Here is a 23,490-nt window from a genome sequence, read left to right as displayed (position 1 = left end):
CGCGGACTACGCAAGCAGGTCTATCCACCACGAGTGCGCTACGCCGAACGATCCAACTCCTCCCCGTCGTCTTCTTTCCCGGGTCAGTATCCTCACGTGCGAAGCTCGTCGGAAGAGCACGCTCGTATGTACACGCCTCGAGTTGCATTCGATCGTGCTCGTACCTCCTCTTTGCGCTGAAGGATCTTTGTCTCACAAACCAACCACACTCTCGTTTTATGGACACTTGACATCTGCGCCTCGTTTATACCCATGCACTGTCAATATTACATCTTGGCTGTAGCCAAACATTTGCTGCATCTTAGACTGATCAGAGTCACCGTCTCAGAAAGGTCTTGGGAGCGGGGAAAGGCAATGTGAGCAAGTGGTTGGTGCCGTCTATTGCAGCGATGACGGAAAGATCTTGAGGAGTTCAATCTGCGTGGATCGGGTCGATCTGTTGACCTTGAATTATTAATATCGCTGTCTTTTCACGCTCTTTACGGTCCGCGAGGGAAGCGGTGCTGAGAGCGCAAGGGTCTATATAATATTTAGACTTTCATCCTTTCGCTGCTTTCAAATGTGCGTTTTCTGCACTGTGAACTGGGGGGGGGTTTTTTTTTGGATTGGCAGCAGCAGCGAGTTGTGATTCGAGTCGGATTGGAAATTCTTGGGGCAAAGAGGGTGCTGCAGCGTGCGTCGCGGGGTTGGCCTGATTGCCCGCCTGTCTGCCTGATTCCCACACAGGGCCGGCTAGATCGGCAACAGCGGAAGCGTCAAAGTTGCGGGACGTGACCGGAGACAGTCGCCCGCCCGGCCCTGTCAGGGCCTTGTGAGAAGGAACACCAAACAATCACGAGCCAGACAGCCAATTAAGTGTTTCGCACAGCTTCTCCTTCTCATCGTCATCATCATCATCATCATCATTACCATCAACCCCAAGGGGATTACGATAGCCCCCTTCCCATCTTCTGGCACGTCTTCCTCGCCATTCAAGTACGATCCTGGCCCCGCCTCGACAGTTCTGCTCACGTCTACCTTCGCTTCAAGCTCAACACAATGTCGAAACCGGCGTCAACAGCGGCGGGCCGTAGGCGTGCATCATACACCCCCAACCCCACTGACAAGATTCTCGGCTGCTTCTCCAATGTCGAACCGTCGCCACGGCTTGATCACATGATCCGCTATCTCTCAACGTGGTCCGGCACCGACAAGTGCCTGATGCTCACGCAGTATTCCTCCAAGCTGGTCATTGTCCTACTCAACCTTCAGTACGCTTTGCGGCTGCGGCTGCTCGGCATCAAGTCTACCAAGTCGTCGGCGGTCGCGCAACGCGTGCAGAAGCTTAGCGCGCTCATCAGCGATGCACGTGTGCTGTACCGCATCTGGGGGATCCTGCCCATCATCAAGTGGATGATTGGTCTCGAGAGGTCGCCTCCGCCTACACGCTTGCTGCACAACATCGAGCGCATCCAAGGCTGGTCAATGCTCGCTTACTGTCCCATGGAGGCCGTCGCGTACCTTGGCAGCCACGGCATCCTCTCGGTCCCCGCCGCGGTCCAGAATGCGTTCTGGCTGTGGGGCTCGCGCTTCTGGGCGCTCTACGTCGGCCTCCAGCTTCTCCACCTCGTCGAGGACAACCGACTGCTTCGACTTCGAGCAAAGGCACTCGAGCGTTCACGGGGACACCCGACGCCTAACAAGATCCAGCTCAATCCCAACGGACACCTCCCCGCGTCCTCGGGTGCTTCCACCCCGTCAGCCTCCGAAAAGGCAGTGGATGCGACAACGCAGGAGCAGGTCATCACGCGCAGAATGTGGGACGAGCTGGATGACCGAAAAGCGGCGATCCTCAACGAACTGTGGGTCAACCTAGGCTACTTGCCTCTTACTGTTCACTGGTCCTGCGCCAAGGGGTTGATCTCCGAGGGCTGGGTCGGGTTGTTCGGGACCATTGCTGCTATGGCTGGGTTGCGGTCCGGCTGGAAGAACTCGGCTGCTCCGCCACTGCCTCCCGCAGCTGCCGCCGCTTCCTAGTTGGCGCTGCGAGCAGCTGTTTACTCATTAGTATCCATGTTCATTCAGCTGATAAATGGTGGTACACTACTATAAACGATAACAGAAGACAGCTGTGCTCGTTGCGTCGAGGGTATAATGTGCTATGCAGGGAAACAAATCGTGTTGTAAATGCCAGGATAATAAGTCGTGAGTCAAGCAACGCGGCTCTTGGAAGCACCGCCAGACGAGCGACGTTTCCGTGGTCTCTGCGGCTCGTCATCGTGTCGGGCCCGGTCAAAGGCAATCTTTCGATGCGGATCCGCATGCGTCTGCCTCGACCTCGTCTCTGCATCCGCCTTTTGCTTTTGTCCGATCTCGATAGCTATTGGGTCGCCTTCTACCAACGTTTGCGCCTGAAACGGAAACTGCGCCCTCCAACTCCCCTCCGACCTTCCCGTATCGATGCAGGGGAGGTTCGAGCGCGTCTCGTCGATGTCGAGAAAGTCGACGAGCTGAGAGAGCACGTGTGGGTTGTTGAACGACCGGTTCTGCATTAGCGTTTGGTTGAAGTGGACGCCTTGGTGTTTGAGGTCGTGGTACCGCTGCAGGTTGGCTTGGATGCGCGGGTTCACTGGTATCGGTGCGCCTGCTGATGCGTCGTCGTGAGTGAAGAAGATGCGATCGTGATGCGCAAGGCCCCAGAAGGGTCGAAACTCTGCGTCAGAGGAGGTGGGGGTGGTGGCTGGACTGGTACGCTGTGGCGGCGGTAGGACCACCGGCAGGTCGTGAAAGAGTTCTGCATCGTGGATCTCGGCCATAGCAGCGCCGCCAAAGAAGTCGGTCACAAGTATGTCCGTTCCTCTAATCTTGGCGTGAGGAAGTACAGAGGGCGATGCATCCGAACGCTCGGCGGTTGCTTCCATAGTACAGCGGTCGATCGTATCTGGACCGGCCGCCGAACTTGCTTCGTTGCCCGGCGAATGCAGTCTCGAAGGCAAGAGCTTGAGGGAGGAGCTGCTAGAGCCGTTCGACTCATTCATCTTTCCCGAATGCTGCACCGGCCCATGTCGAGCTCCAAGACCAGCTGAAGAGGTTCGGGAAACGAAAAAGGATGGTGGTGATGTCAGGTGTCATGATCAACACTTTTGTTAGCAAAAGGCCTTGTGGGCTGGTGAAGGTGGAGGCAATTTTATGTGTCTGTTACACCGCTATTGCTTTCGGCGAAGTGAAATCACGTGAGAAGATCGGAAGAAAAGTTGGGAGGCTTTGACCCTTTCGCAACTGTCATGCTCACCTCTGCCTCTTGTCACTTCCCACTCACCATCACCACCAGCTGTGCATTCCTAGCTAGCAACAGAGCTTAATTGCGGACACACCCAAATCAAGATCTGACCACGTTTATCCCTCCCAGCCTTCTTCTCTTACATAACGCTCAGCCTCGTTCCATAGAATTGCCATGGTCTTCACATCAACATCAAGGCTCTTGGCTAGCTTTGCCAGGCCTGTAGTTGGAGTCCTTCGAGCCCCAGCTACCTCATCGCCCACGAAGCTCTCAAACAGCTCACAAATCCTTTCGGCAGCGCGCTACTTTTCAACATCGAATATTGCACAGGCAAGCCCGCGGACCAAGCACCTCGCACAGCACGGCAGCGGCGGCAAGTTGAAATCGCATTCGGGCACCAAGAAGCGATGGTCCCCTCTGGGAAGCGGCAGTGGCAAGGCGTACCAGCTTACCTTCAAGCGCGGTCTGGCAGGCAAAAGGCATCTGAACTCGGGTATGGCGAGAGACAGGCTCAACAACCTCGGCGGCACCGCCTTGAGCCCGAGAGGTAGGATCAACAGGACGCTGAGGAGGCTGCTGGGCCCCAGTCTCTGATGCGACTTGCCAAGCAATCACTCTTCAATATCACACACAGCAACGCTTTTCGCGAATTGCACATTCTACCGTTGATCACATCGCTAGCGATGCATCACAGGCCTTTCTGCTCAGATCACATTAAGGTGATGTTGGCTTCGGTACATACGATTAAATCACATTGATACCTGTCAGCAGGATCGCGAATACGGTTAGCATCAGACGCAGCCAGGACATCAAGCAAGCAGGTCCGGCAACAACAAGCTTTCTAGCAACTCCCGCTTGCTCAGCATAAGCTCGTCACACTCATCACAGCATCACATGTATAGTATCCACCAACATCGCCAATCCACGCATATACGACTCCTTTTCACGCTCTCACGCTCTCACGCGGGATTCCCCCGGTGGTAAAGTTATCCTCTGGGCATGAGCTGGATCCTTCTCAATACACCACAAGGTAAGCTTTGACTTGTCTACCGGCTCCCGTTCAGATTCGGAGCGGCACTAGACGACTTTCAGCATTCCCAGTCGACGCAATCCCGCTTCTCAACGGAACTGTTGGCACCGTCATACACGAGTCACTCACACCCCCCTGTATCAATCAAAAGGTAAATCGACACTTGTTCCGTGTGATTGCGCCTCGTCATTCATCGCAGCTTCACATACATCGTTCAAAGTTGCCGCGACATCTATCTTGGATGAACTTACATTCTTCCGCACCTTGCGGACCACCATCTCTACGTATACTGCGACGAAGCCGTGTGCGGAAGATGATGCGGAAAGCTTCTTACAGCGACAGAGTTGGTGAGGCCGTGCGGGAAGCAGCTCCTACCCACAAGGCATATAAGCAGATGGCACCGCAGCTGCCTCGTCCAGCCCCATCCGACACACCTCAAACGCATACCACTACCTCCTAACAACAGACAACACAACCCTCACACCAACAACGTCGTATCTTCTCACAATCAGAAACCACTCTGCATCTCCGCATACCCTAGCTCGCTCTCCGCTTTTCCCTCGAAAGGTCCTTCTCCGTTCACATCCCTTTGCCGGCTCAACTGGCTTCATACACTTACGGCTTGGTTCCAGCTCTCTGAACGATTGCCTCTTCCCGGTCTCGATCCAGTTACCAATCACAGAACGAAACAAATAATTAAATAAAAACAGCCTCTCGCCTCGTTATCCGCTTCCCCAATGTTCTTCGACGGCATCGGTATTGATCTTCACTTCGTCCACGAGGGCAACCTCGCCTCTCCTAGCGAAACCAGCGTCTTTGGCGCCTATCAGAATTCGGCTCAATGCTACAACAATGACGGCAAACGAATCGCCGCCGCCTTTTTGCTCCACGAAAGTGGCAGCCTTCTCAACAAGTATCAGTCACCTTTCACGAACCCTCCCCAGGACGGCCGTGTAATTCAGAAAGAGCACGTCGTCATCGAAACCACGCATTCGAACCCTCAGATGCACTTCATCGCACGCATATGGCGCTCGCCTACGGTCTTCAGTGGCACAACCGCTCGTGGTACCACGGAACCCGACCAGGTGACCTTGCAGGTACTTCGAAATGGCGGTCCAGGACACGCCTCAGAAGTTCTGTACCAGCTTCGACCTGTGGAGTTCTGCGCCAACCAGTCTTCCATCCTGATCGAGGCTGGTATTCTCGACGCCCTTCCACCCGGTGATATCTCCGTCAGTGGTAAGTTTTGAACACGTTGCCATTTGTTTGAGCGTCAGAATTGTGACTGAAACGCATTATAAGCGCATTATGCTTCTCTCCCCTCTGTTGCGCAGTCAACCGCCCGTTTCGCGAGCAGAGGATCACCGTGGTGTTCAAGCGCCAAATCATGTTCAGCACGCTGGCAGGCTTTCCAGGTGTGCTTATCGACCAACAGGGCACCCTCAACCCGCGCATTGTCACAGCGGGTACCGATGAGGAGCGTCTGATTCAACAGTACATTCATACATACCTGACACGTAGCGACATTGAGCAATTCGACGCAACTCGAACTCAAGCGCAGGCTCCAGCCACTTCGACTGAGCTTCCTGCCGCTTCCGCCGCTGATACCTCGCAACAGACTTCGCCCACCTTGGTCGAGCGATCGTGCAGCTCCGACAAAGATCCATTCCAGACTCTACTGAGCCACTCTCCGGCTGGCATCGAGACCGACACATCCACCACCGCCTCTCCCGCTCCCGCAAAAGCAGCTGCGCAAAGGGCTGCTTCCGGCTCGCCCGGTAGCACTACGGGCCAGCGATCCCCACACATGGCTTCGCGAGCTTGGTCCGTCATCACCCGAGCCGCTTCCAGCATTGCACCTGTTCGGGCTGGCTCGAACAGTACGCCTTGTGTCGCTGCAGATGATTCCCCGACAATGGCTCGGGAGTCTCAGCCTAGTACTCACTCATCGCCAACGGACAATTTATTCTCCCCCGTTCAACAAGCGGACGAAGAGATGGAACCAACAACGCAGGACAACACGGCGGTGGATATGAGAGCAGACGACGATTGTGCACAGTGTGTAGCTTCTCTGGGCACGCTCATGGACGAAATGTGCGGCGTACTTCACGAAGTCGAGAAAGACCTGACTAAAGACCTGACTAAAGACCTGACTGGATATCAATGGGTGAACCAAGAATTGGCACAAGGGTCGGAGTCCCAGCGCGTGGATCAGACAACCCAGACGGAAGGACTCTTGCAAGATTCGCAGATGGTCCGCGTTAGTGTTGCCGATGATTCGACCGCAAAGCTCGTCGGACCACTTGTGCTGCCTTCCGGCTCGGACATAGGCGCGATGTCTTCGACCGACGGTGAGGCGATGCCTTGGGGCGACCCTAACACCACCAGCCAGAGCGGTCCTATCTCCATGACGGTCGCAAGCGTCTCGCTCGGTGTCGGGAAACACGTAGAAGACGTGGACATGGAGGACTCCGAACAGCTCCAGATCAGCGACGGTGCTGGCCGTATCAATGCCAACAACCCAAGCGGTTTTCAAGATGAGGCTCCTAGCCAGCCCGACGCCGCTCTGAACGAAAGGTTCTCTGGCTCTCTGCCCGCGACTACGCGAGATGAACATGCAGCTATGGTCGCAGGACCGGGTGAGAGCACTCACAATGACGAGGTGCAGTACGTGTCCAGTAATTCTACGGCTTCAGCAACTGATCCGCTTGGCGAGACGAGAAGCACGAATGGTAAAGTGCCGCGCATGACGTCCTCGTCCGAATCCGACGATCCGTCGGCTCATCTGCGCTCGACTCCGGCACTCCACCAAGACGATGGTGCCGCTGTTGCCGGCTCGATGGCAGTGTCCCTTCGGGCTCGTTCGCGCACGGCAGCTGCAAATCGGGCAGCCGGCTCGGCCCTTGTCAGCCGAGCTGGATCTAGTCGGTCCTCTGCTTCCCCTGCACCATCTATGCGATCCGCACGATCAGAGCGTTCAGCTCTTGCGATCGGCACCGCACGATACAATGCATCACTCGAATATCTCATGAACTTGGTCTCCAAAGACAAGCTCAAGGACGATCAGAGGTGTGTTCAGCTCTCCGAGCAACGAGAGCGAGATACGAGCGTCTACGACGAAGCCAGGAAAAAATACGAGCAGAGCATGTCAACCAACGACGCCAACATGCATATTGCGCGTGCCTCGCTGACTCTGAAGCACGACACAATCCGCCTTCTGCGCAGCCAGTACTCAGCAGATGTGGGTGAGGCAAGGTTCCGATCTAAGACCTCCGAGAGTTCGCGTATCGGAAGCGAGCGACGAGGCCGAAGCACGAGTCGAGTGACGGACAGGGCTCTCAATGTTTACGGCACGAGCGAACGAATGATTAGACAAATGACGGCGCCCCCCTCGGTAGTACCACCCTCTCTCTTCAAGAGAGAACGAATTGATCTGACTCGAGACGACGAGAACGGTGAAGGCACCTCGAGAGCGGCCGGTACTGCTACAGGGAGACCCAATAGCCGTGCCAATTCCGTGGCCCGCAACTTTACGGCTAATTGCAGGACTGGTGGGGCATTGGCAACTCCGATCAAGATCGGCAATGTCGACGACCTGTTGAAGAACCCTCCAGCGATCTCCAAGCGCTCGGGAACCGCTTCACGCGATGTCACTCCAGCAACGAAGCGTCCGCACCTACTTTCCTCGCAATACAACGACGACGACAGAGTCGCGGAGATTAGCAGCAAGGCAGTTTCAAATTGGATGGCGAACGTCAACCGTTCCCGCGCTGCTAGTCGAGCTGCTACCCCTGCAATCACTACGACTCGATCGGGCCTCGCCGCCGAACTCATGCCGCCTCCGCGCCCACCTCTTCTTGGACGTGGTCAAACGAACACGCCAATCGTGATCGGCGATGACAATGAAACCACCATGTCGCGCCGCCGTTCAGTCTCGCGCGCACCCTCGGTCGCCGGCTCAGCAAGTCGACAACGGACAGAGCACTTGAACGCTCCAATTGCATTGCAGCTTCCTTGTTCGCCGCGCCTGAGGGAATCCAGCGTCCCGGCTGCCGGTACCACCCGTAGGCCGACTCAGGTTGACGACGACAGCGATGACAGTGAGGACGAGGAGCCACTCTTCCTAGGTCAGCAGCGGTCTGCATCCGTAGCCTCTTCGCGTTTCTCCGAGCTCGTCGGTCCGTAGATAGGTATGGGCCGTGTTCCGGTCAGCGATTCGAGAGTGGCCCCACAGCGATGGAAGGAGGGCAAACGCAAAGTACGCGCATAGTGTTAGGTCAGTAGGTGCAAGCAGCAGAACTCGTGGACCCACCACACAGGCGGATGAACGATGGCCGGATGGAAACGGGATACGCTATTCCGAGCCGTACAAATACATAGACCAGGAGGGTGGAGGGAGGGAGGGAGGGAGGAAACACAATGCACACCTAACGCTCTTCGTGCATGGATACAGCCTTCCACGCTCATCTGCACAACAAAAACCGCGACCCCTGCCCACGCGGCATCGCAATTCCCACTGCCGTCGCCGACTCATTCATGTGCGTCGCCTCGCACCCTAATCACTCTCAGAACCTCGCATCTCACACTCATGCACCATGCACCACTCACGACTCACCGGCCCATCGCTGCTCATCACTCGCGCGCAATACACACGGTGTCCGATCCCGACTGCAATCTCACCCTTGACTGTGTAAAGGTGGCATTCTGGAATTGCCTTGCCTGAACTGAGCAGACTGACCCACCGCCCCATAACGTTATTAGAAAAGAGTCCCTTTCAAGAGCCCCTCCACGTCTATACCCACGCTAAGTCAAGTCAGACCCCGACTTCGATCGATCCTAACGCGCTCGCCTCTACGCGGGCCGCCTCAAGCTCGAGCGCAGATCGTCCGGGAGCGTCTGGCAGAGCTTCTCGAGCTGCAGCATGAGCTTGTGCTTCTGATCGCGCAGCCGCTTCTCGGTCGTGCTGCCGGCACTGCTAAACGTGGGAGTATTCCTCCCACTCCCACTGACACTGCCGCTGCTGCTGTCGGCAGCCTTCGACCCAGCGGTGGGCTTGTCGGTCCTCCACCGGCTGCCCGGCCCGGGCTCGGTCGGGCTGGTGAGCTGCACATCCACCAGCCGGATCTCCTCGACCAGTCGCGAGTAGAGATCGATGGTCTCGATCTCGCCTCTGGTGTGGCCGAAGGCGGTGACGTCGCCCTGGAGCAAACTGGCAATGTAGCGGCGGCGCTGCTCCTCCTCGGCGGCGGCGACGCGCGAGTGCAGCCAGAGCGAGAAGTTGGGGCAGCGCAGGAAGTCGAGGTACAGCGACTGGCGCACACTCGCACCCGTGGGCAGCGAGCGCGAGCGAATCGCTAGAGGTGTGCCGTGCGCCTTGAGCGACGCGAGGAAATCGGTCGTGTTGAAGGGCCGGATCTTGGGCACTTCCGACGGCGAACCGAGGTCGAACGACGCCGGCACCAGCGAGGCTACGTACCGGTTGAGGGGCGCGAGGAAACGCTCGGTGAGATCGGCAAAATAGCGCCTCATCGTCACATTGGCGCTGCTGATCGCTGCCTGGATGGCTTCGTCGCCACCGCCCGATTTGGCAGCGGACGCAGCGAGGTCCTGCAACCGCTTCAGCAGCTGCCGATCCTTGCTGATCCGCCTCTTGCGCTTCGTCGTGAACCCAGGAATATGATCCGGCCCTCCACCACCCGCTCCATGCCCGCCTCCTATCCCACCCCCTTGCATCACAACACCGCCCTTCTTGCCCGCGCCCCCTCCACCTCCACCCCCGCTGCCTCCCCCCGTACCATGCTTGATCGTGATCAGCTTTACCGCAGCTTTGCCCACCCGCAACACGTGCGGCCAATGCCCGCACGCCGTGGCGAAGAACGGGTTGGTTGACGCAATGAGCGTGCCCGCCTGCGGCTTGTTCTTGGTCACCAGCGTGCGAAAGTCATAATCGTGGATGTGGAAGTAAGGTCTGAAATCGCCTGCATAGGGGATGGGCCGGATGAGGTCCAGCATGTGCCACACTGCTTCGCTCGCAATTTTGGGCTCCGGCGCAATGACCAGGATCGGCTCGGCGAGCAGCACACACTCCCACAACAGCCACAGATCGGCGAGTGCTTCTTTGAATGTCTCGAACAGCGACGTCGCCGGGATGGAAGCGAGAAGCGGCCCTTCCGGCCCAATCAGCGGTTCGGGCAGCTCTCGGCTGTTCCCGGCGCCACCATTCGAACTGGCCTGCCGCGACCGCGACCGGATCGTCATCGTTGCAGTTCTAAACCCGCCACCCCCCGACGAATGCGTGCTCGACCCGGACAAGCTTGTCAGCATCGGCGTTGACTCGACCGCATTCGGTGAGTTCTGCGGCTGCTGTCCAAATGGTATCGCTGCGGTAAGAATGCTGCCTAGCAGCGGCAGGGTCAAAATCGTCCCTGGCTGCGGCGGCGGCCAGGACATAATGTCGTTGGCAAACGCTTCGAACATCGACATGCCGTGCTCGAAGTACAGGGGACCTAGACGCGCGACGACTTCGCTGAACAGTCCCACCAACGGTAAGTGCGACAAGATGACGACTGACTTTTGAAAATAACCACGTCGGTTGGTCGGGTCGCGCTTTTGACGGAAGAACACGTATCCGTAGATGTAGCTGCTGCTCGTGCTGTTGCCTGCTGCTGCTGCTGCTGCACGCTTCGTGCTGTTGATGTCGCTGGACGTTGTAGATGAGCTGTTGCTCGTGGTGATATAGCTGGCGCTCGGCGACGCGTTGGACCCAGATGAAGCAGTCGCAATAGTAGAGCCAGTGGCAGCATCGGCCTCGTCGTCAACAGAAGCGGAAGCAGAACTGGTCGAATGCGAGCTGCTGCGTCTGTCGTGTGAAAAGTGTCTTGCCATCGAAGACGGGCCCGAAGAAGAAAAGAGCTTTTGGGTGAGCCTTTCATGGAAAGAAGGCGTAGCAGGCAGTGTCGCCATCCCTGCGTTACGAAGGTTCGCGTCCGAGGCTTGTCTGGAAAGCGACTGCGAGCTGGCCGCCGACGAAGCGGACGAGTCTCTGTATCCAGACGTAGAAGGCGAGATAGGGCTCGTCGGCAAAGACGCATCCTGCGCTGCCCCCGACGCCTTTTTCTTCTGAGCAATCGCCATGGCATTCTGCAGAGCTGCCTTGTTCATCGATGGCCTCGGTGTCTCTTCATCAGCCAGCGAAGACGGTTGCTGAAGCGCATCGTTGAGGCTCTTGATGGTGGGCGGTTCGGATGTCGACGAATCCAACGGCACCTCACGCACTCGCCACGAAAAGACGAGCGAGCCGTCGTCAAAGATCGACGTGTCAGGGAACGACGAGAAGGCGATGTTGTCTCGCTCTTCACGGCTGATGCCCAGAGGAGGATAGAGAAACTCGAGATCCGGACCCAGCTCGAGGTCAAAGTTGACACACCCGACCGAAAGCACCCAGCGCTGCATGGCTTCGCGATCGAAACTGAGTGTGCTGATTGGCGTGGTTGCCGAAGCTGTCTTTGACGCCGACTGTGCTTTGGCCGATGACGCTGCGCTCGACAGTGCTGCTTTGTCACCGGTTGAGGTGGGCCGCGATTTAGGTCTTGATGAGCCCATGCCAGCATACGGATGGGCAGCCGAGGCAGCAGCCGTGCTACTACTTTTCGAGGTTCCGGTCGCAGAGCCGAGAGCGTCGAGGGGAAACGTGGCTGTCTTGGGAGATGAAGCACGCAGAGAGGTTCGTCTGCTAGGAACGGGACATCTACCGGTGGTGCTCGACTCGGACGTTCTGGGCGAATCTAGATCAAGGAAACTCGTCATCGAAGGAGAGGAGGGCCCTACGCCAGAGTGAGAATAAGCATCGACGCCCAGATCGCCGTGCGCTTGGCCAGTAGAGAGGCGTTTGGAGGCGTCGCGAAACGAAGTATTGCGCGGGGGTGCTTGCGGTCCACCCGCTCCTACGGGCAGGCGGTCTGACAATGCCGGTACGCCTGATCTACGACTGCGACGAGAGGAGCGCCTTGAGAGCGCTGCACTGTTGTTCTTCAGATGGTGATCCGAATCGGTACCTGCTACCGAAGCAGAATCCCAATCGGCGGTGCTGGCGTCGAGCTCCTGCTCTACGCTCATCGCCTGCTTGTCAGCTGAAACGCCAGAGAGGGAGCGCAGCGTTGGGATTCGTGCATGCGTGATGGTGCTTGTGGAAGCGATGCTTCGTTGCGAGACGGAAGAGGATGGAAGCCCGGGCGATTGTGTCGGCACTGACGGTGCAGGCGTCGTCTCGAACGGGACCGAAGAGGGAGAAGGTAGATTGGGCGGGACGCGGTCAGAAGCCGGGCTCTCGGTAGCGGACGTGTAGGCGGAGCTCGAGGAATTGCTGTGAGATGGGTTGTGAGAGACGTCGCGAGTCGAGCTCGACGAAGCTGAAGCCGGTGAAGTCGGTGAAGTGGTGGACGAGCCAGCGGCAGTCTCGGATGTAGTGGCTAGTAGTGACAGTTCGTCTTGAAGCGACATGGCGCCAAGCCGAGATGAAATGGAAGGAGATGAGGTCAGACTGGACGGTGAAACTGACGTTGATACACTGCTGTTCAAGCGCATTCCCACGCTCCCGGATGTGGAAATGCCGGGTGCGCCGTTGTTAAAGGGTCCCGCCGAAGCCTGGAAAGGCGGCAAAGTTGCTTCGTTGTAGACTGAATCGGCGGCTGGGGAGCTCGGATGTGTGGGAATACTGGTCAATTCGGTGTTGAGGGCCAGTGCACGGGCTTCGCGAGCGACGTCGAACGAAGTGGACGACGAGCGGGACTCCATGGCAAACAAGCCCAGGTCACCGTCGCCTGTATTGGGGGACGACGGCGAGGTGTGAGATGCAGCCATGATGCGGGAGATGGATGTCGGCGCAATCGTGCTTCAGCTTAGGCACGAGTTGAATGGCTGGCTGGACGCGTGAAAGGACGCTGCTGAAAGGGTATATCGGAGCACTGCGCAGATGGCACAGACCAGCGCAGGGCAGTCTAGAGGGTGGTGTTGAAGAATGAGCCCCGTGCGTTCGAGGTCAAAGCACGAACCAAGGAAGAGTCGAGTCGTCGCAAGTCGTAAGTCGTAAGAAGAAGGGCAAGCAAACAAAGGTGAAAGTGGGTTGCGCACGATCGAGGCTCGCCGCTATGACAAAGTGCAGGAGGAAGATGAGATGTGGTGGTGGGATCAAGATGAAAGCGCACCTCTTTGAGTGCCGACGGGATCCAGCTCGAGCTCGCGTGGCGTGTCGATAGGATCGTCGGTAGACCGTGTGGAGGGAGGCTTTGGCACCGTCAAAATCGACTGGCAGGGCGCGGTTGGTCGGTGTCAAAAGCAGGCGGATTGACGGGACGGGGCGCAACGCTTATTGACACTAGCTGGCTGTAATGCGAAACAAGGCTCCAGACTCTGTGCACTCTGCTCTTAACTCAGGTCTTTGCACCTCGTCTGTCACACGCCCAAAGCGGAGAATTCTCAACTCTCTGCATTTCCAGCGAAGCCAGCCTCTCGCGGAGGATCAAGTTCAAATAAACAATACTGTACAATAAAGACCCAATTCTCGCCCTTTCCGTTTGTCACCATGGAAAGGAAAGGCGCTTTCTCACTGGAGCAGCCAACTGCGTGCTTGAACCGCTGGTTGGTTTGTGCTCTTTGCATTAAGCAGATCCGAGCATGCTGCTGTTTAGTTCACGTTCAATGCAGCAGAACCATGCTTCGAGTAAGCACCTTGCAGGCAGAGGCGCGGCCATAAACAGCTCGGCTGCTCTAGCCTAGCTTAGCTTGGATATGCAGACTTCGCATCTCAGATTTGAGATTCTTCTCTCGCAGCTTCGCTTCCACCATGCAATAGAACCCACCAGCCGAGCCTAACCTCTGTTTTTTTCCACACGTCAAAATCCAACAGGCAATCGACGGCTTTTGAAGAGCAGAAGAGCAGAAGAGCAGAAGAGCAAAATGTTACGTCGTCAGTTCGCAGCCTCACAATGTCTGCCGTGCGCTCGCCCGCAACTCGACTCGCTGTTCTACACGAAGCGTCCTCCTTCTCATCCGCTCAACAGTTCGTTGGCAAAGGGGCACACTGCCTCTAGCGAGGCACACTCGCAGAGTGATCAAGGTAGCAACAAGAGTCCGGATCGTTTTGCGATGGCCAGATCTCCTTTTTTGTGGGGGATGGTTGAGAGAGTACTAGATGATGTACAAAGGTGAATTGCATGGTTGGCGCACCGGGATGGACGATGCATGCATGTGTATGACTGTGGTGGTGGAGAAAGCGGCATTCGGAAGATGCACGATGGAAGAGCATGCACAGCTGAACCACCAAGCTATGCGACTCGAGATGAGAAGAGATGCGAGACCAGAACCGAAACACGAAACCACTGCGACTCCATGTGTGACCCGCCAGGGAGCCAAGACAAGAGCTGCAAACGGCACAACGCATTTAACGGTACGATTTCTGGCGACGAGCACGTGCACCGTGACCACCGAACTTCTTGGGCTCCGATCGTCGGGTGTCGGCGATCAACAGAGTGCGGTCGTAGGCGACGAAAAGCTGGCGCAGCTCAAGGGCCGAGGCGGCGTCGTAGTACTTGGCGTAGTAGGCGACGAGCGACTTGGCGATGGCCTGGCGGATAGCGTAGATCTGCGAAGTGGCACCACCACCCGAAACACGGAGGCGGATGTCGACGGTGCTGTTGTAGCGAAAGTAGTTGGTAGAGGGAGGAGGACAAGAGTCAGTGAACCTGAGATCATTTTCGCAAAAAGTGCTGCTGGTCGGCAAGGAGGTGATGCAGCCCCATTTTTCAACCCATGTCGACCTGTGCATCCTCCGATGAACTGCCACCCTGCTCCAAAGCAATCGATTGCCTGTACGGTATCGTGCTACCGTTATGTCGACGTTTCCGCTGTGTCCATCTGGTATGTGTGGCTGCTGCAAGCATCTTGCATGCGTGGTGCGACAATTCTTGCGGTGACAAGAATTGCCCTCCTTGACCTTCCCGTTCCATCTGAAGATAGCCAAACGAATATCTTCGTCTATTACAGACGAATGCGAACACTTCCACCTCTTATTGCCAGATACGATGGACATGTCCCTACGATATCCTGGGTTGTTCCACGTGCCTTCCCTCCTTGATCACCTAGTTTCCACACCTAGCATGCTGCAACTACATCGCCAGGAGCTCTGATGTCTGTCTATGGCCATGCCAATTCAATTGCCTTGCTTCTCCTCGATGGTCGGCCCTGGTTGAATGGTTGATGTGGTGCTGAATTCGTGCCTCGAAGCCTTGTCTGCAGTAACGCTGAATACTTACGAGAACTTGTCCTCACCGACAACGAGGACGGGCTCGAAGACCTTCCATCGGAGGATCTCGGGCTGGACGAGCGAGATGGGCTGGCCGTTGAGGCGGATGAGACCCTTGCCCTCCTTGCAGTGGGCGACGGCGGTGGCCGTCTTCTTCTTGCCGAAGCACGAAACGGATGGTGCGGACATGATGACTGTTTGAGTTGGAAGATGCGGCGATTGGCAGAAAGGATGCGATGAGACGTTTTGGATGATTGTGGCAGATAAACAAGTTGCAAATGTGCGAAAAGAAATGCAAGTCGTTGAGTTGCAGAAATGTCGAAAGTGTCGCGAGTGCCACAGTAATAGGTCGAGTTGGAACGTAATTTGGCAACCAATGGTTCCGAATCAAAGGAGAAGAAAGCGAAGATGCAAACGAGGTGTATGATAGCGTCGGTTGCAGTGGTCGTTTGGTAGGCGATAGAGGAACAGGTCGAAAGTTGAATGGTGGTGAACGTGTGCAAATGGATCAAGAAAAGATTATACGAGACAGAGGTCAGCGTCGGGACGTTCTGACAGATCTAGCCTATCCGTCTGATGGCTTGGTGAATGCTGCTATCAAGTAGCGACCGGGTGTACCTACCTTCTTGATGATGCGGAGAGGTGGAAGAAGGAGATAGTGTTCGCCGTCGACCTTGGCTCACTGACCTCGAACGACGAACATGCCTCTCTCCCACAAGAGTCTCAAACTCGCCTTCATCCGCACTCTTCTCACTCGGCCATCAAGTCAGTCAGTCACGCTCTCTCAACCACTGGCCAGCCTTTGCTAGTTCAGCTCTCCTCTCTCGACTGCTCGAGACCGCCATTTGTCGTGCGCTCACACACGGTTCACAGCACTTTCGATCGTCTGGCTTGCGTCCGAGGCTCAAATTCAGTGTTTAGCTATTTTCAATGACTTCGGCCGAGGTCACGAGACTAGATTGATTTGCATAATTGGGCTGTGTTGAAGGCATGCCTTAACACTGCTTTATAATTATATGGAGTATCACCGATTATGACAAACCGAAAGAGCTACGATCTCGATTGGGAGAATTGTCCCATCTCTGATCACGCGGCATCGACGAAAGTCGGAAGTGGCATTTTTTCGTCAAGAAGGCTTTTTGAGAAGAAACCAAGTCGACAAGTTGCCCGAGTGGCACCTCGTCGTTGCTTCTCTCAGCGTCACCCCACGTTCATCGTTACCCCTGTATCACCCGCCCAGCATTAGACTACTTAGCATCAACGTCGCAGGTACCATGACTGCGCTACCATCCTCCAAGGCGCTTGCCTCCTTGGCCTCCCTGCGCGCTGCACTCCAGTCGATCAGCGCACAGCCCGTCCGAGCTCGAGCTGCACCCTCCGTCTCTCGCCATGCCTCTTGCTCGATTCACACCAGCGCTTCGATCTACAACGCTTCCACATCGGCATCCTCCTTTTCCTCCTCCACGGCCTCTTCGTCGTCGTCGCCCGCCTTCGCATCATCTTCAGACGCATCCATCGAGCAGCAGCAGGATGGTCTCCACGCTTCCGAATTCGACTTTGACGGCGAAGGTTACGAGATTCCGCCTTTCGACGAGGGCGACCTTGTAGCCGTACCCAACAAGCCACCTATGGTGCACGTCAAACTATCTAAGCTTCACAAGGGGTCCTCCGCCGCCCCTGCATCGTCAGGGAAGAGCTTCGTTCCCTTATCGGCACACGTGTTTGACGCCCCGGCTCGTCGGGACGTTATTCACAGCGCCGTCGTCTACTACCTGGACGCTCAGCGCTCTGGTACAGCCTCGACCAAAGGCCGCTCCGACGTGCGTGGATCCATGAGGAAGCTGCGACCGCAAAAGGGTTCGGGTCAGGCGCGTCTCGGAACCATGTCCAATCCGATTCTGCGTGGTGGTGCTGTCGCCCACGGCCCGCGTCCACGCGATCACTCGACCAAGCTTCCCCGTCGCGTTCGCGAGCTTGCCCTGCGCTCCACCCTCTCGTCCAAGTGGAGACAGGGCGACCTCCACGTCGTCGACAACTTCGACTGGATTGCTCCTCCGAGCTCCACGGGACCGCTCGCTCGCCTCCTCGGGTCCAAAGGCTGGTCCGACGCCCTCTTCCTCACCGCCCCACGCAATCCGCAACCCTCCATCCGCTCCCTCATCAAGGATGCCCGCCCTTCGTCTTCGGATCCCATCTACCAAGAACAACAGAGACTCGACCACAGCCAGGCCATCCGCAACTTTGTCCTCGCCTCCAACAACCTCCCACGCGTAGAGCTCATTGAACTCGACGCACTCACCGAGGAGTACAGAGACAACCTCGCAAAGACGAGCAACGACAAAAAGAAGCCCGGCGAGCTGCACGCTTACGAGGTGCTTCGTCGTCACAAGGTCATCTGCGACCTCGGTGCCGTAGAGTGGCTGGAGGAAAAGCTCGGTGGCGCCATCTTCCACGAGCAGGAACAGATTGATGAACTGGCTCTACAGCAGCAGCAGCAGCAGCTCGAGGCTAGCGAGACAGCTCAGCCAGTGGAGCAGAGCCAACCTCCTTCGAGTACCTAAGCCACCCTTCCTTCACGCCATTCACAAGCACCGAGCTTGTGCTGTACACTATCCATAGCTTGAATTGACGCAGCCGTCACGCGCACGCACAAGTGCATAGCAACGTTGATACTTGATCCTTCGCGAAGCAAGACATTGAAACATGGATGTCAATTTTACTAGTGAGTGAGTGCAAGTGGCAGTGATCTGATCAGAACCACCGCACAATTACAACACAGTGAGCTTTGGACAGAGTGACCTACATGGACACGCACTTGAACTACGCCTAAATGACCACTTCGACGTCGACCCTGCCGTCCATCATCTCGTCGTCATCGTCGTCCGCGTCTGAGTGATCGTCCAGGCCAATGTCGGACATTGGGAAATCGGCATCCTCCTCCTCTACCCACGCCAGCTCCTCCTCGAGGTAGGCGAGTTGTCGTTCAGTAATATTCGGGATCGCATTATATATACCTGCGCGCTGCAGCAGCGACTCTCGTCGCTCTCTTGCTTTTCGTTTCTCCTCTTCAATGTCAAAGCCGAGGATGAGACCCACTTCACCCATCGTGAGGCTGGTATTGTCCGACTCGCGACCAATTCCAACCGAGGCTGCCACCGAAGACTTGATCGATCGCTCTCGTAGGTCGGTGGTCGAAGGCCCAGCATGCTTGACATCTTGCTCCTTGGCTTTGATATCGACTCCTGTGGACGGACCTGCTTGTTGCTGGGTATCATTTGTTCGACTGCCAGGCGGCACTGAGCTTTGCTCGGCCGCAGCAGCATCGCCAGCAAACATAGCAGCCGACGCGGGCTCAGTAGCTTTAGTCGCCGCTCTGGTCCTAGGCTCGACGTGTGTGGCAAGCTCCATTCCTCGATGCGAGCGCTCATCAGCGATGCGCATTACCGCATTTTCGATCGTGTCCTTCATCTTGACACGGACGATGGTGGTTTCACGTCGTTGACCGATACGATGGATGCGCCCCACCGCTTGTGCCTCAAGTGCTGCGTCGAGAGCCGGCTCCATGAGGTAGGCGAGATCGCACGAGGTGAGAGTGAGACCCGCTGCACCCGCGCTAGCACGGAAGGGCACGAGAATTACATGTACGTGATCATCGTCTCGGATCGCTCTCAGGGCCTCTGCCTGTTTAGCCTCGTTGCCGCCGAACACCACCGCCGCAATCTCGTTCTGCACCAAAGCATCACGAACAAAGTTCAGCATCTTGGGCCAGTGCGAGAACACAACTGCTTTGTGCGTCGAATCTTGACTCAAACGTGCCTTGAGGTCCATGATGAGACCTGAGATCTTGCCGCTCCAGTCGCCAACCACTTGTTCCAAGCCGTCTGTCGAGGCAGATCGTCCGCGCTCCATAACCCGCGTGACCTGCTCGCGAGTGAAAGTGAGACGACATTGAGGGCACCGGGGCCGGTCGAAGCCGTACGCGTAGCTTGATCGCGGTGTCTTTTCGCAGAGTGTGTCGATGCAGTTGACGCAGAAGGAGTGATAGCACGGCAGCACACCAATCTGCACCTTGGGCTCGTAGCAGATCTGACAGTCGGATCCCGCATCGGCCACGGCTGCGTCCGAGCCAACCGCCTGGCCGCCATCTAGACCTGTCCCAGCAGCCAGTTCGAGCATCTGCTGTCGCAAAAAGGCGGCCTCGTGCTCCTTGCTCGGAAGGGCTGCCTGCTGAACAAGGAGCCTCGTGTGCGTCGTCTCGAGGCGCTCCTTGGGTTTGTACATCCAGACGCGAGCCGTCTGTCGCTGTGATGCTTTGCCTCGGAGGCGTGACTTCTTGAGCAAGCCCGGCTCGAAGGCGGCATCTCTCTTGACCTTTTTGCGCGGCCCGCTGCTCCTGTTGCCCCGCTTGCCACTTTGCTCTGCCTCTATCTGCGCCAAATACTCCTCCACGTCCATGTCTTCAGCACCGGCATCTTGCACGACGAGGTTGTAACGGGGATCGTTGAGGTCGACGGAAGCGTCGTTGGCATTCTTGAACTCTTTGTCGTAAAAAGTGCGCGTGGGCCGTTCGGGGTCCCAGCGACTTGGTGGTTCGATCTGTTCCACCACATTGTCACCATCGACGGGATCGCCATGTTTCGCCAGGAGCGTCTGCAGCCAGAAGTTTGCTTCCTCCCACGTGAGATTCACCCTCGCTGTCGGGTCGGCTGAGCCCGAGCCTTGCTGTCCGACTATGGCGGCGCTTGATGCCAATGTCGAGGCTGTAGCATCAACATCACCAGCATCTGCCGCCTTGTCTGCATTGCCGTTGAAATCGCGATCGGCATCTACGCCGGCCTGTGCATGTGGAGCAGGGGCTTCTGTTGCTTGAGCCTCGGAGTCCGCCTCCGTGGCCTGCTGTGAATCTTGCGATGACGCCTCCATGCTGGCACGAGCCTCATCCAGCGCCAACGTGACGATTCGCAACGCTCCAATGAGCAGCTTGCAGATGCTCTCAGAGTCACTGAAGGGGGTGGGGCCGCCACGCCAATGTCGCTTGTCCTTTTCAGCTTCTCGAAATTCGTGGCCCCAAACGAGCTGCAGTGTATTAGTGACGACTTGCATGCGGATCGAGTCGAGCTCGGACTCGGCCTGTTGACAAAAGCGGTGAAACAGCTCGGCGAAGGACAACCGAGAGTAGTTGTGAGAGTACATGAGCTCGTCGGCGACCTGAGGGTGGCTGAGCAGTTGGCGGAGATGGACGAGAAACGTCGGCTGAGCCACATTGGCTACCCCTCGCACGGCCTGCTTGGTGTACGATTCACGATACTTGCCGACCTCTTTGTCGTAGAAGAGCCTCTCGATGTGCCTAAGAGGTAGCTCCAGCACCTCGCTCTTGCAAGGGGGAAGGACAATCTCATCCTCGACGTGCGCCTGCGTGTGTCTCCAGACGAAGCGCGGCAGGATGGCACGTAGCCGGCGGATTCCCTCTACGCAACCTCGACTGAAAGGTTGTTGGAGTATTTCGCGGAAGAAGCGAGGCGCCGCAAATGGGTCGTGGTCCAAGAACGCAAATATGCCTTGGATATCGCCGATACCTTTGGTCACTGGCGTGCCTGTGACCATCCAGCAATTGCTGCGCCAAAGCTCGTGGACCATGTTGGTTGCCTTGCCTGATGCGCCGGCGACGATCTGTGCCTCGTCCAAGAGGATGCGCCAGAAAAGCACTTCAAGCAGAGGCGTGCGCACTTGATCATCGCTGTGAGACGCTCGATGGCTCTCGGCGAGCTGGAAGGCCAACTCCTCGTACGTGGTGACGACAATGTCTGGTTCGACAAGTCTGCTCTTGGCAAGTGCTCGAACATCCCTGCGTCGTGAACGGTTGTCCCAGGCAAAGTCGGCATGTCGATACCGAGTTACTCCCGGCTGCTGGTTGGGAGCGGCTGTACTGACTGCTGTCGGTTGAAGAAGCGTGCTGCGGCTGCGGAAATGCTTGTGGATCTCGTCCATCCACTGCTCTACCAACGCAGCGGGACACACGACCAACGTGGCCCGCGACACGAACGGCCGCTCCGAGGGCTGCATCTCTGCGATCATGCGGGCGCTACGCGAAGTGTCGTACGCTAAGAGGCTGGGATTGTCAGGGCGAGGATGAGCTGCAATGAGAGACAGGCTTTCGAGCGTCTTTCCAAGGCCCATTGATTCGCAGAGCGCTCCTCCGGGCTCGCTCCGACGGCCCAAGAAGCGACGGAGACTTAGCAGGCCTGACACCTGATCAAAGTAGAAGACCTGGTCGGCTGGATCAATGAAAGGCTCCCTCTTCAGCGAGACGTGCGCCATTATTGAAGTGCTAGTTTGCGCATCGTTGTTCTCTGCGACAGAGGTAGCTTGAGCAGCTTTGACATTGGCGGTGCGACGCGACCGCGACAAATTACGTCGCATGGCATCGAGTAGCGCCTCTCGTTCGGCTTCCAACTGAAGGCGCCTTTGCATGATGTAAGCAGCTGATTTGCATCGCAATGGGAACCAATTGGGCATTAGGTGCCCAACATCCTCGTCGACCACGGTTTCCCTCTTGACCATCCATGCTAGACATCGTGCTTGATAGCCTAGCAAAGGAGTGGGAATTACATCAGCGGGCGGGTAGACCTTGGGCCCATCTGAGGGTGGGCGGCATGCCTCGAGCAGACTCGCAACGTTCAGGTCAAGCGGCAAGAACTTGGGGTCGTGAATATCACCGAGCCTCGAATCCGTACTCGAGATGTGCTCTCCCAGCGGCAGAGCGTCGAGTTTGGGACGAGGTGGATCAGCCGGTCGAGGAGGTGCATTCGCGGATCGACCTTGCCTGCAAGATTCACAAAAGCATCCGTTGGCCGTTCCGCGTCGATAGTCTTCGTCGTCGTCACTGACGATGGGTGACGGAACGATCAAGAGTGAGGCCCTGGGTGCATTCGAGGAACTCTTGCGCTTCTTACTGGGCGGCTTGGAGGGGGAAGACGCTGGTAGATCGACGGACTCGACCTTGTCAAGAACGAGGTGGCGCGCCAATGTTGACTGCTTCGGTGGCAGCTTGTAGAAGGACTCGTTGCGGTCCCAGAAGGTATGAGCGCTCATGTCGAGCTCGATAAAGCTGTGCTGCCAATCGACGATGGAAGGGATGGCCTGGCGAAGTGCCCGGGCCAAGCCCAGCGAGCCCTCTGCCGCTGTGTTCTTAAGGTCGGCGTTGGATGCGACGAAGCCATCGACGTGCTCGTCACCGGCGCCGTACTGAAGTGCGGCGGACTCGAGACCAACCTGGACACTGAGGACACCGAGCAGGCGCGTAGAAGGTGTGTCTGAATCCCGAGAAAAGCACCGAATAGAGTCGGGGTCAGGCATAGTGTTACTGAGCGGGGCGACAAACATAGCGCCGGAGCCGGGCTCCGCTTTCGATGCCAAAGTGGTGGGGACACGCTTGTGCGATGCTTCGAAAGCCGCTGGTCCAAAGACTTCAGATTCGGGGGGCAAAAAAGGCGGAACTAACGTGACTTCACCGTAGAGCTGAATCCACTCCTTGGATGCTAGACTGGCTTCGACGTGAGCCAAAGGATGGGCGTTGTCTTTCAAAGCCGAAGGGACGAGGTATCCTAGCAGCAAGGTTTCTGGATCGTCCTGCTCGTCGTCGGGCATGGGCAGGTCCTCATCGCTTGCCGCATCTTCGACTTTGGTGGTGGCCTTTTTGGTTTTCCGATCAAACGGCTGTGGTGCATAGTCCGGAGGAGCAAGCGCTACGACTGCATAAGCAAGGTACGGCTTCACAGGAAAGCTACCGGTCCAGCCCGACGATGTACGGGGCAGTTGTAGATGTAGTTCGGTGACCTTTTCGGGAACGAATTCGACCTCGAGGTGGATGCAGTCTGATTCTTGGGCCTTTTCCTTACCCTT

At 56.9% G+C, this 23,490-nt stretch overlaps 8 protein-coding genes across 8 annotated transcripts; 4 read left to right on the top strand and 4 right to left on the bottom strand.

Annotated features, from left to right (window-relative positions):
* Positions 1-1,038: 1,038 nt before the first annotated feature.
* Positions 1,039-2,016, top strand: EX895_000670 (uncharacterized protein; the record flags this gene model as incomplete). Its single annotated transcript, XM_029881271.1, has 1 exon — positions 1,039-2,016. The coding sequence occupies one exon, from the start codon at positions 1,039-1,041 to the stop codon at positions 2,014-2,016; it is 978 nt and encodes a 325-aa protein (XP_029742657.1).
* Positions 2,017-2,189: 173 nt separating this feature from the next.
* Positions 2,190-3,017, bottom strand: EX895_000669 (uncharacterized protein; the record flags this gene model as incomplete). The annotated part of the gene is made up of 1 exon (XM_029881270.1): positions 2,190-3,017. The coding sequence occupies one exon, from the start codon at positions 3,015-3,017 to the stop codon at positions 2,190-2,192; it is 828 nt and encodes a 275-aa protein (XP_029742656.1).
* Positions 3,018-3,433: 416 nt separating this feature from the next.
* EX895_000668 (uncharacterized protein) lies at positions 3,434-3,853 on the top strand (the record flags this gene model as incomplete). Its single annotated transcript, XM_029881269.1, has 1 exon — positions 3,434-3,853. The coding sequence occupies one exon, from the start codon at positions 3,434-3,436 to the stop codon at positions 3,851-3,853; it is 420 nt and encodes a 139-aa protein (XP_029742655.1).
* A 1,173-nt stretch (positions 3,854-5,026) lies between these two features.
* Positions 5,027-8,475, top strand: EX895_000667 (uncharacterized protein; the record flags this gene model as incomplete). Its single annotated transcript, XM_029881268.1, has 2 exons — positions 5,027-5,528; positions 5,624-8,475. The coding sequence occupies 2 exons, from the start codon at positions 5,027-5,029 to the stop codon at positions 8,473-8,475; spliced, it is 3,354 nt and encodes a 1,117-aa protein (XP_029742654.1).
* A 665-nt stretch (positions 8,476-9,140) lies between these two features.
* EX895_000666 (uncharacterized protein) lies at positions 9,141-13,148 on the bottom strand (the record flags this gene model as incomplete). Its single annotated transcript, XM_029881267.1, has 1 exon — positions 9,141-13,148. One exon carries the CDS (start codon positions 13,146-13,148, stop codon positions 9,141-9,143), a length of 4,008 nt encoding a protein of 1,335 aa, XP_029742653.1.
* A 1,579-nt stretch (positions 13,149-14,727) lies between these two features.
* EX895_000665 (uncharacterized protein) lies at positions 14,728-15,777 on the bottom strand (the record flags this gene model as incomplete). Its single annotated transcript, XM_029881266.1, has 2 exons — positions 14,728-14,977; positions 15,599-15,777. 2 exons carry the CDS (start codon positions 15,775-15,777, stop codon positions 14,728-14,730), a joined length of 429 nt encoding a protein of 142 aa, XP_029742652.1.
* Positions 15,778-16,862: 1,085 nt separating this feature from the next.
* On the top strand, positions 16,863-18,149 carry EX895_000664 (uncharacterized protein; the record flags this gene model as incomplete). The annotated part of the gene is made up of 1 exon (XM_029881265.1): positions 16,863-18,149. One exon carries the CDS (start codon positions 16,863-16,865, stop codon positions 18,147-18,149), a length of 1,287 nt encoding a protein of 428 aa, XP_029742651.1.
* A 265-nt stretch (positions 18,150-18,414) lies between these two features.
* EX895_000663 (uncharacterized protein) lies at positions 18,415-22,059 on the bottom strand (the record flags this gene model as incomplete). Its single annotated transcript, XM_029881264.1, has 1 exon — positions 18,415-22,059. The coding sequence occupies one exon, from the start codon at positions 22,057-22,059 to the stop codon at positions 18,415-18,417; it is 3,645 nt and encodes a 1,214-aa protein (XP_029742650.1).
* Positions 22,060-23,490: the final 1,431 nt, after the last annotated feature.

This window comes from Sporisorium graminicola, chromosome SGRAM_1, assembly GCF_005498985.1.
Source record: "Sporisorium graminicola strain CBS 10092 chromosome SGRAM_1, whole genome shotgun sequence".
NCBI lineage: Eukaryota > Fungi > Basidiomycota > Ustilaginomycetes > Ustilaginales > Ustilaginaceae > Sporisorium > Sporisorium graminicola.
This window is presented reverse-complemented; position numbering and strand designations above follow the sequence as displayed.